Genomic DNA, 14896 nt, shown 5'->3' with positions numbered 1-14896 from the left:
TTTGAATTATTTCCTTTTAGTTTAAAATATTTTAAAATATTTTTAAATATATGTGTGTTTTTTAAGTATACTGAATTGGTAATTTTAAGGTAAATGGAATTGATATATATTTTAAATATCTTAGAATGTTATGTAATATTATGTAACATTTATACTAATTGTTGTATATACATTTGTAAGTAATTCAAGTGTATCTAATTTTAATTAGATTGTTTGCGGTACATGTACAAAAATCATAATTTTAAGATTTTATATAACGAAGACAGCTTGTCAATGAACAGCTAAATTAATAACAGCTGATCTGATCATGTATTTGATGCAGACTAAAAAGATGTTGTAGAATTATGGTTACTATTGGATACTGCTGAGTATAAAGAAAACGCGTCAGGAACCACAAGCCTGCCCACTGACGAAGTCCTGGTGACGAAACGCGTATGGGCGTGGCTTGACGTGGAAGCAAGGATTGCAAGGATTTGGATGTGCTGTAGCCGGAGCAACCTTGATTCATGCTGTCACACTTGCGGTAGTTCAACCGCTTTATCTGGTACGAGTGCACTTTACAGTAAGTCTTTGTATGTTTAATAAACTGTTATATCTTTTAATGCACTATTGGCGCCCCCTTCATTTGCTTCATTTTTAGATTTATATGTACCTGACGGGAACAGGTTACGATTGGGGAAGACACCAACCCTTTTTGGGTTTGATGCAGGTGGAATACTGACATTGATTTTCTGCTGGAAATCTTTCCACTTTGTGGAACTGACTGGACTTTCATTCATTTCTTCCATTTATATTGAGGGTCTAATTCATGATTAGCGCACCTACAGACTTCAACATATATATATATATATATATATATATATATGTAGATCAGAGAAGGTAGCACTCATTCATAATAGGCAAGGAGGTGCATAGTCCTAAACAAACCATAGACCACTAACACTTCCTAAAGCAGCAAAGTGTAAAAACCAGCACTCACGTTTAGTAGGTAGAAATGTTCAGGGCCGCTGCTTACACTAGGCAAGCTTAGGCAGCACCCTAGGGGTACCGGCCACTAGAAGGCGTCCGGCCCTCTGATCACCCCCTCATTTGCTGGGTGCCCACTATGATTGTGTTACCACTTGGTACCCGGCTCCTTCTCTACACCCCCCGGCAGCACCCGGCACTTGACCCACCCCTCCCCCCCGGCGACTGCGGAGGATGGAGCTCACTCCAGAGCTCCTTCTTCCAGGTCCCGCAGTGCACTATGGGTGTGATGCCATGACGTCACTCCCATAGTTCCAAGGAGTGGGCACCAGAGACGGACGGCAGCAGGCACAAGAGCAGGGTTTAAGGTAAATTTTGTTGTTTATTATGTGTGTATGCGTGTGCAAGGGGGGGCTTACTACTGGGGGCATTACAAGGGCCGCACTACTGGGGCACTACAGGGGCCTTACTACTGGGGGCATCATATGGGGGCACTATAGGGGCCTTACTACTGGGGGCACTACAGGGGCCTTACTACTGGGGCACTACAGGGGCCACACTACTGGGGGCACTGCAGAGGCCTTACTATTGGGGGCACTACAGGGGCCTTACTACTGGGGGCACTGCAGGGGCCTTACTACTGGGGGTATCATATAGGGGTGCTACAGGGACCTTACTATTGGGGACACTACAGGGGTCTTACTACTGGGGCCTTACTACTGGGGGCACTACTACAGGGGGCATTACTTTTAGGGGCATTACTACAGGGGGCATTATTACTGCTGGGGGCACTGCATAAGGGGCAACATTACAGTGGGCGTTGCATAAGGGGCACCATTACATGTGGGCATTTAGTGTTTTAGGGGAACTACTACTGTGGGCATTGTGTAAGACCTAAGTTAGGGTGGCCCCTTAAAAACATTGCTATGGGGCCCAAAAAGTTCTAGTTACGCCCCTGATACTGTATGTGTGTGTATATATATATATATATATATATATATATACATACTTCTACCTGCGCCCCCCTCTTTTGTACTCATTTAGCCCCTCAGGTGAAAATGACTTTGCACAGGTGGAGTGGTGGATAAGTTTTGTGTTATATATATATATATATATATATATATATAAATATTTATTTTTAACACAAAACTTATTCACCACCCCACCTGTGCAAAGTCATTTTCACCTGAGGGGCTAAATGAGTATGGGGGTGGCAATTTTGCCACCTAGGGTGCCTAGAAATCTAGCACTGGCCCTGGAAATGTTCCTTTATTCACATAGTGATAGCAGTTCTGCAACAGCCCGACATCCTACTAAACGTGAGTGCTGGTTTTTACACTTTGCTGCTTCAGGAAGTGTTAGTGGTATATATATATATATATATATATATATATATATATACTGTATATATATACACAGAGCATCCGGAAATTATTCACAGCGCATCACTTTTTCCACATTTTGTTATGTTACAGCCTTATTCCAAAATGGAATAAATTTATTTTTCTCCTCAAAATTCTACACACAATACCCCATAATGACAACGTGTAAAAAGTTCTTTTGAGATTTTTGTAATTTTTATAAAAAAAAACCCCTAAGAAATCACATGTACATAAGTATTCACAGCCTTTGCTCAGTACTTTGTTGATGCACTTTTGGCAGCAATTACAGCCTCAAGTCTTTTTGAATATGATGCCACAAGCTTGGCACACCTGTCTTTGGGCAGTTTCGCCCATTCCTCTTTGCAGCACCTCTCAAGCTCCATCAGGTTGGATGGGAAGCGTCGGTGCACAGCCATTTTCAGATCTCTCCAGAGATGTTCAATCGGATTCATGTCTGGGCTCTGGCTGGGCCACTCAAGGACATTCACAGAGTTGTCCTGAAGCCAATCCTTTGATATCTTGGCTGTGTGCTTAGGGTTGTTGTCCTGCTGAAAGATTAACCATCGCCCCAGTCTGAGGTCAAGAGCGCTCTGGAGCAGGTTTTCATCCAGGATGTCTCTGTACATTGCTGCATTCATCTTTCCCTCTATCCTGACTAGTCTGCCAGTTCCTGCCGCTGAAAAACATCTCCTCAGCATGATGCTGCCACCACCATGTTTCACTGTTGTGATGGTATTGGCTTGGTGATGAGCGGTGACTGGTTTCCTCCAAATAGAACGCCTGACAGTCATGCCAAAGAGTTCAATCTTTGTCTCTCATGGTCTGAGAGTCCTTCAGGTGCATTTTGGCAAACTATAGGCGGACTGCCATGTGCTTTTTACTAAGGAGTGGCTTCCATCTGGTCACTCTACACTCTACCATACAGGTTTGATTGGTGGATTGCTGAGGAGAGATCTGCTGTCCTTCTGGAAGGTTCTCATCTCTCCACAGAGGAATACTGTAGCTCTGACAGAGTGACCATTGGGTTCTTGGTCACCTCCCTGACTACGGCCCTTCTCCCCCGTTCAGTCAGTTTAGACGGACAGCCAACTCTAGGAAGAGTCCTGGTGGTTCCGAACTTCTTTCATGTATGGATGATGGAGCCCACTGTGCTCATTGGGACCTTCAAATTAGCAGATATTTTTCTGTACCCTTCCCCAGATTTGTGCCTCGAGACAATCCTGTCTCGGACAATTCCTTGGACTTCATGCTTGGTTTGTGCTCTGACATGCACTGTCAAGTGTGGGACCTTATATAGACAGGTGTATGCCTTTCAAAATCATGTCCAATCAACTGAATTGACCACAGGTGGACTCCAATTAAGCTGTAGGAACATCTCAAGGATGATCAGTGGAAACAGGATACACCTGAGCTCAATTTTGAGCTTCATGGCAAAGGCTGTGAATACTTATGTAGATGTGATTTGTTAGTGTTTTTTTAATTAAATTTGCAAAAATCTCAAAAAAAAACTTTTTACATGTTGTCATTATAGGGTATTGTGTGTAGAATTTTGAGGACAAAAATGAATTTATTCAAGTTTGAAATAAGGCTATAACATAACAAAATGTGGAAAAAGTGACGGGCTGTGAATACTTTCCGGATGCACTGTATATGTATATATATATATATATATATATATGTATATATATATATATATATGTATATATATATATATATATATATATATATATATATAATTTATATATACATATACCCACATGCATACACTCATATATACAGGTTGAGTTTTCCATATCCGAAACGCTCAGGCCCAGGAGTATTTTGGCTATGGGATTTTTTTCAGTATTTACAATATGTGGGGGTCCGGCTTGCGTTGCGGGGTTCAGCGGCATCCATGGCAGGGTGCAGGGGTCCAGCGGCATCCATGGAGGGGTGCAAAGGGGTCCAGCAGGGGTGTGGGACCATCAATAGTTTGCGAACCGATGTTAAGGAAACATCTGTGGCTGTGGCCTGAATCAATCAATGGTTTCTATAGATAATTGAACCCATTGGCCAAAATTGCAATTTTTATGATATACAGTGTTTTTTTTTTTTTAATTATTAAATTTTGTTGGATACGTTTTAAAAAAGATGTTCCTTAATCAGTCATAAAAAAACGACAATTTCTGCTCGGTTTTTCTGAAAAAAAAATTTTCAGTTAACTGGTTAAGGAACGAGATTAATTTATTTAAACTCCAACCTGTCCATATTTATGACCATGCCTTTTGTTGAAACCTGGAGTGTGTATACACGTCAAGCACACTCTTTTGTCATACAACCCATGTACCTACCAGTATGTTAACTATTATCTACTGAACCTCCCGATATTAGTATGGCGTGCGGTAGGCCTGATTTACACTTTAACTATCACCAGGATTTAGAGACCGTGGGCCGGATTCAGCAAGCAGCGCATTTGTATATACGCACGCAATCAGTCGATTAATTTGCATTGCAAATGCGTATGCGTCGCAGTGCACGGGCGCAAACTAGCAATTGCGAAGGGAACTGCGTTTGCAGAGGCTATGCAGACTCAGAGCAGAGGATTGACAGCGAGTACCATTTGTGGGTGGTGATGGGCAGGTGGTTGGGCAAACGCAGGCTTGCCAGTGCATTGCAATGCCGTTACAGGGGCGTGCATAAATTAGCTATGTCTGCCTTTAGTCTGCGTGCATCTCTGATGTTATTCGATGTTCCCGATGTTTTCTCAGCCTTGCGTATTTAGTACGGATCTTAGCGGAGGTTAAAGAGGGTGGTATTATGTAGTGCTGGGCGTCTGCATCTTTGAGCAGCGCTTGCCGTGCGTATGGATTCATTAGTATATTCTCGCAGTGGATGGGTGTGTGTGTGTGTCTGCATCAATGTGTTCCTTGCATAATCGGGCCCTGAGTCCTGGGGTCTCTCCCTGCATTTAAGAAAATTTGTCAATAGCACAGAGATGGAGTGCCGTGATAATAATGCTGCACGTCCACCTCTGCCAGTGGGCTGCTGGAGTGACACATGGAGGGGATGAAGTGATACATGGGGAGTTGGATTGTACTGTGTGAAACTGTTTTTTTTTCAATGTATTTTTTGTAGATGTGGCTTTTTTAGTGTATTTTATGTGGCTGTGGCTTTTTCAGTATATTTTATGTGGATCTGGCTTGGGTCATTGTATTTTATGTGGATCTGTTTTTTTCAATGTTTTTATATTGTTCTGGCTTTTTCTTTCCCTTTAATAGTTATCTCCACAGTGATTGTGGGCATGTGCTTTTACATGCTCCTACAAAAATCATACCAGGGGCGTGGCCTAGCTGGCACAAGGCCACACCCCTTTTTGCATGTGTGCCTGCGGCACGCACATGATCTCGGCTCTTTGACATACCTACAGATATTTTTGGGCTCTTTGATTCTGATTGGTTGGCCACCCCTGCACTAGGGGGTGTGTTAGGATTAGGATAGTAGAGGTTAGGTGTAGGCACTAGGAGGAGGGTTTAGGTTGTCATTAGGTAGGGTTAGGGTTAGGCACTAGGAGGAGGGTTTAGGTTAGTCATTAGGTAAAGTTATGGTTAGGCACTAGGAGGAGGGTTTAGGTTAGTCATTAGGTGGGGTTATGGTTAGGCTAAGAGATTATAGGTTTGGGTTAGGCACTAGGAATCACTTCTGAAGTGCCATCTAGAGCATTCTATGGGTGCTTTATACATGCACACTGCAGCCTATATAGCCCCCCTTGAGCATCCTGAGGTCATGGCATTATGTCCTCATGGTGGCATGGCCCTGGGCCCTGTGCCCTGTGCCAGAGAGAACATTTGGCGCCCCCCATTTTTAAATATTGACATAATATAGTGCACCTGAAAAAGGGCCATGGTCTCAGGGGGAAGGGCCAGGGAAGAGATAGGGGAGGCCAGGAGATGCTGTGGATGAAATAAGAGGAAGCTATAAGTGAGAATGATCATAAACAGGAAAATTGACAGGCCCAAACAGCGCCCACTGCAATGCAGTGCCCTGTGCCATAGCACTAGTTGAACTACCCTAGTTATGGCCCTGCTAATATTACTTACAGAAAATATGCATTATAGATTGTTTATCAGAATTTGATGCTGTTACCTGGAACAACTAAATCTGTGCCACGTTCAGATCCAGGGACAGGACTTCCCAGTTTTGACCTGACATCACAGCAGTACCGGTTACTGTCAGATGATGTCACATCTCTTATATGTAATGAGAGGTCCTCAGGGAAATTCACTAATGACCATCGTCCAATCTTCTCTCTTTTATTCTTCTCCGTCCATATATGAAATATATTATTCTCAGAACACAGGACACTTGTTCCCATCCTCCATATGACTTCTCTTATATAAACAGGATCATTATGGACATAACATGGTATAGTTGCATCTTCTCCAACTGTAGCAGGGACAACATCCGGCTGTTCTACAGAGAACTCATCTACAGAGAGAGGAGAGAATTGTCACACAGACAGAAGGCAGCTATGAGCCCGTCCCTTCCCCTGCAGGGTGACACAGTGACACAGACAGAAGGGAGCTATGAGCCTGTCCCTCCCCCTGCAGGGTGACACAGTGATATAGACAGAAGGGAGCTATGAGCCCATCCCTCCCCCTGCAGGGTGACACAGTGATACAGACAGAAGGGAGCTATGTGTCTGTCCCTCCCCCTGCAGGGTGACACAGTGAATCAGACAGAAGGAAGCTATGAGCCTGTCCCTCCCCCTGCAGGGTGACACTGTGACACAGACAGGAGGGAGCTATGAGCCTGTCCCTCCCCCTGCAGGGTGACACAGTGACACAGACAGAAGGAAGCTATGAGCCTGTCCCTCCCCCTGCAGGGTGACACAGACAGAAGGAGCTATGACCCTGTCCCTCCCCCTGCAGGGTGACACAGACAGAAGGGAGCTATGAGTCTGTCCCTCCCCCTGCAGGATGTCACAGACAGAAGGGAGCATTGAGTCTGTCCCTTTCCCTTGCAGAGTGACACAGACAGAAGGGAGCTATGAGCCTGTCCCTCCCCCTGCAGGGTGACACAGTGACACAGACAGAAGGGAGCTATGAGCCTGTCCCTCCCCCTGCAGGGTGACACAGTGACACAGACAGAAGGGAGCTATGAGCCTGTCCCTCCCCCTGCAGGATGACACAGATAGAAGGGAGCTATGAGTCTGTCCCTCCCCCTGCAGGGTGACAGAGACAATTGTGAAATATGATATGTGACTGATGACTTTCACCTTTGAAGTATATAAATGTTCCATGACGATTTTGCCATTGTTTTTGTCTTCCATTATTTTCTATCCGGACCAGACAGCAGAACATGGGACCATCTGTCCTCCTTAGGTTTCGGATTCTGATAGTCGCTGTCCTCTGTTTCTTGGGGTTTCTCACCAATGAGATCCGTCCTCTGTAGCCATTATGTGTCCAGCCTCCTGTACATTTGTAAATGATGTCTCCAGTCCAACAGGAGCTTCTGTTTCCCAGTCTCCAGTACACTCTGACCTCTGTGGAGCTGTCCCAGACCTTAGGATAACTGAAGGTACATGGAAGAGTCACAGATCCCCCTTCCTCAACTATTACAGTTCCCCGTTGTTCTGTGCAATATGCATTATCCGGGTCATTGTAAGCTCCTCCTGAAACAAAAAGAATCATTAATTTATTTTCTAAATAATTTACCGCACATCATTTAATTTTTATTTGTATTCTAATTGTCACAATTGTAAATCCACCCTTAGGCTCACTATCCTGATGTGATTACATAGCAGCTACCGTGTTTCCCCGATAATAAGACCTACCCCGAAAATAAGACCTACCCTTAATTTTGAAACCCGGTCCAAATTAAGCCCTACCCCGAAAATAAGACCTACCTGAACTCATTTTCAGCTGGGAACGCTGCAGAGACCAGAGTTCCCAGTCATGCAGTGCACGGGTGACGTCATGACGTCACCCGCGCGCTGAGGATCCTGTGCGGCCGCGCCAGCTGGATCATGTTAGATCCAGTCAGCGCGCAGGTGAGAGCGACATCCCGGACGGCGGCGAGTCAGGTAAGTTCACTACAGTAAGGGATACTGCTACAGGGGGGGACCTGCATAAGCGGCACTTCCACAAGGGGGCCTGCAAGGGGGGGGCATGCATAAGCAGCACTTCCACAAGGGGGGGCATGCATAAGGGGCACTTCTGCAAGGGGGGGGCCTGCATAAGGGGCACTTCTGCAAGGGGGCCTGCAAGGGGGTGGCCTGCATATGGGACACTTCTGCAAGGGGGGGGCCTGCATAAGGGCACTGCTGTCAAAATTAATATAAGACCTACCCCGAAAATAAGCCCTATGGTGTTTTTGTTAACAAAAAAAAAAATAAGACAGTGTCTTATTATCGGGGAAACACGGTAGTACCTCCACCCAAGCTCTATCTCTCTCATCATCACTGTATAACTAGGGCTTACTTGGGTAAACCCTGCTTAGTGATCTATTCTTGGTGATAAACTGATTGGCATAATAATATGATATTATTACAATGTATATATTATCTATAATAAGTGATAAATAAGTTGTCTTACTTTATTTCTCAGGAAGACTTCTTCATTGGACATTCATGAAGAGTCCACTTATAGCTGGGTTTTAAAATGAGAATGCTGATAGGCAATATTACTTTTCTTTAAACATTCATTGATGCACAGTTACCCATGTGTACACATTAAGGGGTAAATTTACTAAAGTGAGAGTTTTTAGAAGTGAGTTTTAAAAGTGATGTTGCCCATAGTAACCAATTAGATTCTAGCTATTATCTTCTAGTAGGTGCTAGTTAAATGTTAAGTAGAATCTGATTGGTTGGTATGGGCAATATCACTTTTAAAACTCACTACTAAAATCTCTCACTTTAGTACATATAACCCTAAGAATTTAAGACATCATATTACCATTGCAATAACTTAAAAAAAAAAAACATTCCCTAAATTACTGGTTGAGCCACAATAACTGTTATTTATATTTACACATATAAATTATTTATACACCCAAGTGACATATACTGTATATCCCCATTTCAATGTAACAGAATGTCTTTTTCCAGAAGTTGAGGACCTAAGACTGCAGTCTAAAGGTGCCCATCCATTAGTAGATGCGGGGATGACGACACGATTACGACATCGTAATCGTGCCATTGTCCCCCTAGGGGTGAAGTGCATCGATCATCCCCGAACATGGCAATCTGACGACTGTCATCAGGATGGCCGTCATGTTCTGGTGATGATTGATGTTAAAAACGACCAGCAAGCACGCGCATCGCTGGTCATTTTTAACATTTAACTGCCCGATTTGCTGGCGATTACTGAGTGATTGCATGATTACCATGTCATAATTGTGATATTGCTCAGTTTAATCACCTAGTGGATGGGCACCTTAAGCTATACTGACTACACAATTCTCCCATGTATTGGCAATGTGGCTACTTCGTTGGTGCATATAGATATACTTAACTTTTTCCTTGAGTAAAAACGTTCATCATCTAAGTGCAATGTCTTATAACTGCAGATTGTGTACAGTAACGCTTTCTATATAAAGTTCATTTGGTAGCACTTTATATCAAGTATGAAGGAGAGCAATTTTTTCCAGTATATTGTCACTTCACATTTAATGGGGGTTTATGTACTAAGCTTTGGAGAAAATTAAAGTGGAGAGAGATAAAGTACCAACTAATCAGCTCCTGATACATTACAGGCTATGTTTGAAAAATGACAGTTAGGAGCTGGTTGGTTGATACTTTATCTCTCTCCACTTTCTCTCTCTCTAAGGCAGGGGTTCCCAACCACGGTCCTCAAGGCACACTAACAGTCCAGGTTTTAAGGATAACGTACTTAAGCACAGGTGACTTTAATAGTACCTCAGTTATTTTGATTTAACCATCTGTGCTCAACCATGGATATCACTAAAACTAGGACTGTTAGTGTGCCTTGAGGACCGATGTTGGGAATCACTGCTCTAAGGCTTAGTACATAGACCCCTGGGGAGTTTCTTTATAAAGCACAGTTTCTGCTCTCCATCTCTCCTTACATCTGACCTCCTCTCTCTCCCTCCCACCCTCTCTCTCTCTCTCTCTCTCTCTCTTTCTCTCTCTCTCTCTCTCTCTCTCCCTCCCACCATCTCTCTCTCCCTCCCACCCCCTCTCTCTCTCTCTCTCTCTCTCTCTCTTTCTCTCTCTCTCTCTCTCTCTCTCTCTCTCCCTCCCTCCCACCCTCTCTCTTTCTCTCTCTCTCTCTCTCTCTCTCTCCTCCCTCCCACCCTCTCTCTCTCTCTCTCTCTCTCTCAATCCCTCCCACCATCTCTCTCTCTCTCCCACCCTCTCTCTCTCTCTCTCTCTCCTTACATATGACCTTCTCTCTCTCTCTCTCTCCCTCCCACCCTCTCTCTCTCTCCCACCCTCTCTCTCTCTCTCTCTCTCTCCTTACATATGACCTTCTCTACGATCGTGATGCCGGACGCCGGTCTCCCGGCGTCGGGGAGATGCCGGGCGTCTACATCTAGACGCCCGGCATTTCACCCTTGCTGGGCTATGACATTCTGGAATCCGGCTGCCGGTAATTAGGCAGTCGGCTTCCCGATTGCATACTATTTCGGCTATATATTGATGTTTCAGGAGAAATTATTTATATTGCTGTTTTACCCTGCAAATTTATTCTATCTTTATCAAGGGAAAAGGGAATAGGGTACTGTAATACCTGCACTCTGTCATATGATTCTGAACCCCTATATGATCTTGATATAATATTTCATATAGTCATGGGGGTGCAGCCCTAATCAACTAAATTAAATAATTTATTGGGAAAGAAAAAGGAGTTGATGATAATGGGCACACAAGTGAAGTGAATAACAAGATAAAATGTAACTTTTAATGGTTATTACCTAAAATGAATATCCCCAATAAGGGAGAATATACAGTGAAATATAAAGTTTAAAAGATTGATATCAAACCAAACACACATATAAATAAAAGAAAGGCAGATCCACTGATGTGTTGTTGTGCAGTATATACTAATATCCAAACATATTGTGTTGGGAGGAAACCTTAAATACAGTAAATTACTAGTATTAATTAATTCCTCTCCATTATGGATGCTATGATACATATGCGGCAGAAAACGTTCTCCTTAACCTCGGATTGTTATCGTGATATTCATCAGATCATAGCCTTGGTATTATTAAACTTATCTGGTAATCAAATTTGCTGATGAGAACTATTTCCTATTGGATGGAGATTCATTGTGACATTAATCATTTATTAATACACTAAGGAACAAATTTTTGCACCTTTAACTTTAGGTGGATTATTAACATTATTTGAAGTGTCAGTATCTGTATATTATCTATTCACAATTGATACCTGTGGATAGATGTAAGATCTGGATTGTCAATGTATTATTGTAGTATTATATTTTTTACTTACCGGTTAATACATTGATTGCTCGTTTTCACTGTCTGTTTACAAAATAGACCGAAGGACACACCTCCCCTCCGATTGGAAGGAATTCCGATCACATGATCGGTACTACCTTCTATGACCCTCTGTATAGATCATGTGACAATAGATGAGATTGCTGATGAGTACTATCCCCTATTGGTTGAGGATTCCATGTGACATAGCACACCAATATGATTGGAGACTCATTTTTGAATAAATAGCTAGCCGAGCTGTACAATCGGGTTCAGCCTTGAAAAAGCCGCTGACAGTAAAACGCGCATCAGCGTTACGGGCAGCTCCATGTTGTTTGTATGTTGCGTGCTAAAATCATGATTCTATCATAATAATATGTGATGCTATACTGCGGCGTACACAGTGTTAATTTCCGTTGAGTACGTTAAACTGCTCCAGGATGTCTATAGACAAATAGTCTTGTAATATATATTTGATATCAATTATTACTTAATTAGTTCAATGTATGGCAGAACTGACAAAGTAACGCTAATATAGTGAAGAGTGCAGTGTGCCCTTATACAGGGATTAATTACACGTACAGCATGAATTATGTTACAATCTAACAAACTGATACGTGCTAGAGTGTTGCAAAACAATCCACTACCCTCTCCTAACCTACGGGAGCATACAAATTGATACCAATTTGTTGAGAATTAATGTGGATCTTAAGCCAATATATGACATTTAGTGCTGTGAATATCTTTTATTTAAATGTAATATATTTAATAGCAGCAAACTACTGACACCATTGTGGACTGGATTATAACCAGCCTATAATAAAAGTCAACAAGACAGTATATAAAGCTGTCGGTGTCTATTATTTGGGTGTGACATAATCAGTAACAGCAGTAAATTGCTGATACTTGGGAAACAACCACTTTATTACAGCAATATAGGTATTACTCCAATTGAAGGATTATGATAATCGTATAACAAGAGATACCTTTTTGATGTGAGACATAACACCCTGATATATTGGCATCAGCCAAGAGGTGTAAGCAGTAACACTACGATAAACCTGAAGTGATGAACAGACAATAGTAATATAATCAATCTATTTATTCTGTGGCACACTTATTATAGTGGATGTCATATTTACCAAATAAGTTTGATAATACCAAGGCTATGATCTGATGAATATCACGATAACAATCCGAGGTTAAGGAGAAAGTGTTCTGCCGCAATTGTATTATAGCATCCATAATGGAGAGGAATTCATTAATACTAGTAATTTACTTTATTTAAGGTTTCCTCCCAACACAATATGTTTGGATATTAGTATATACTGCACAACAACACATCAGTGGATCTGCCTTTCTTTTATTTATATGTGTGTTTGGTTTGATATCAATCTTTTAAACTTTATATTTCACTGTATATTCTCCCTTATTGGGGATATTCATTTTAGGTAATAACCATTAAAAGTTACATTTTATCTTGTTATTTACTTCACTTGTGCGCCCATTATCATCAACTCCTTTTCCTTTCCCAATAAAAAATGTATTCTATCGTCAGATACTTATTAAGTCGCTATAAACAATGTATCTTACTGTTGTTTGTTATTGAAAAATTCCAATAAACAGATGTTTAAAAAAAAAACCTTCATCAGACCACACACTGGGAATGGATTATGGTTTTACTTGCCTATAATGCAACTTTAACACATGGGCTTTTCTGTATCAGTCACTGATATTCCTGTTACCTTCCCATTAAGGTGACCTAAACTTCTCTGGTTCTATAGACTGTAGGTCAGATGTCATCATCGCATAACACCATTGGTGGTGTAGGATACCTGTAGCTATCACAGTCCCTCTTTCATACCGTACAATGCACTTTCCTTTTGTGTGCTGGATTCTATAGCCTCTTTCTATAACCTCTTTCTTCCAGAATACTTATGACTATGAGGTTTGTCCCCATATCTAGTACATAAAGCACAACTGAGATCTATGTGACTTTGGTTCGTGTCCCTATTTTCAAAAGGATAGTGACTGTCTCCACTTTATTATCTATAAACACTTAATTTTCAATTCCTTTGATCTAGGATCACACATGTTCAATGCAGTGAACCAATTTTTATTACAACTGAAATGTCTTGTAGCATTTGAGTCAATATACCAGGAATCCTTTCTGTGATTCCCTGTGATAATCAAAGCTAATCTGTACATTAGGCCTGATTAGAAGAGTTATGCAATGCAGATATTTATGCAGATTGAGCAATTTTTTTTGGCATGGCATCTGCACGAATGCCAAACTGCCACGTTGTGATCATGCTTGTACAAAGAATTTACTTGCAAAGTGAGTGACAGGTAGTCAGCATTTGGGAGAGGTAAAGGGGGAGACTAGCAAACACAGTTGTGACAGGACCATTTACATTTAAACTATGTTTAATGGTTATGTAAATTAACCATTGCAATTGCCTGCACAGAATGAGATTTCTTTACTAGTGTCAGGAGAGCTGCAGTGTTTGAGGCTGGTCAGATTTCACTCAGAAGCTGTGTGGCTGCTGGATCTGTGTCAATGGGCTCTATTTATTAACTTTATTTTTACTAAAATAAAGTGAAAAGGCGTGTTTTCACACCCTTTTCACATTATTTTAGTATCACCTAAAGTGAGGGCAATTGGAGTAGAATTTGAAAAATTCTACACCAAGCCCTAATTTTCACATATTTTTAGTAAGCAGATCACATTTCCCATAAAATTGTAATGGGAAATGCGATATGTCTGGTAGTTACTAAAAATAAAATGTGAAAAAATACCGGGGGAAGCCCTGTGATAATAACGCCACCTTGAGGTGACGTTATCCAGGATCTCCCCCGGTTACCGGACTCTTGCTCCACTCTAACAGACAGATCAGAGCCCTAAGCTGGTCCAGGTGATCAGCTGTGAGGTCTAAACAGACCACATGCTGATACACTGCCAAAAAAAATATATACAGTATATATAGTGAAAAGAAAAACTTACCTGAGTCCATGGACTGGTGATTGGGGCTCCGGCGATGTCCTCCGTGGCTCCAGCCAGCTGGTCTCCCATCCTGCACTGGGACCCAGTCAGCTGACCGGGTTCC

The 14896-nt window shown here is 42.1% G+C and overlaps 1 protein-coding gene across 1 annotated transcript in view; it reads right to left on the bottom strand.

Annotated features, from left to right (window-relative positions):
• The window catches only part of LOC148506839 (sialic acid-binding Ig-like lectin 12), a 44280-nt gene extending 36254 nt beyond the window's left edge, over window positions 1-8026 (bottom strand). The window contains exons 1-2 of the mRNA XM_088446084.1: window positions 7603-8026; window positions 6471-6812 (exon numbers count right to left, since the gene is read on the bottom strand). Coding sequence (XP_088302210.1) covers window positions 6471-6812; window positions 7603-8017 — 757 coding nt within the window. The 5' untranslated portion in view covers window positions 8018-8026. The remainder of the gene's footprint in view (window positions 1-6470; window positions 6813-7602) is intronic.
• Window positions 8027-14896: the final 6870 nt, after the last annotated feature.

Source organism: Taudactylus pleione, unplaced genomic scaffold, assembly GCF_031769625.1.
Source record: "Taudactylus pleione unplaced genomic scaffold, aTauple2 ptg000393l, whole genome shotgun sequence".
In the NCBI taxonomy this organism is placed as follows: domain Eukaryota; kingdom Metazoa; phylum Chordata; class Amphibia; order Anura; family Myobatrachidae; genus Taudactylus; species Taudactylus pleione.
Note: the sequence above shows the minus strand (reverse complement) of the source record. Positions and strands in the feature narration are given on the sequence as shown.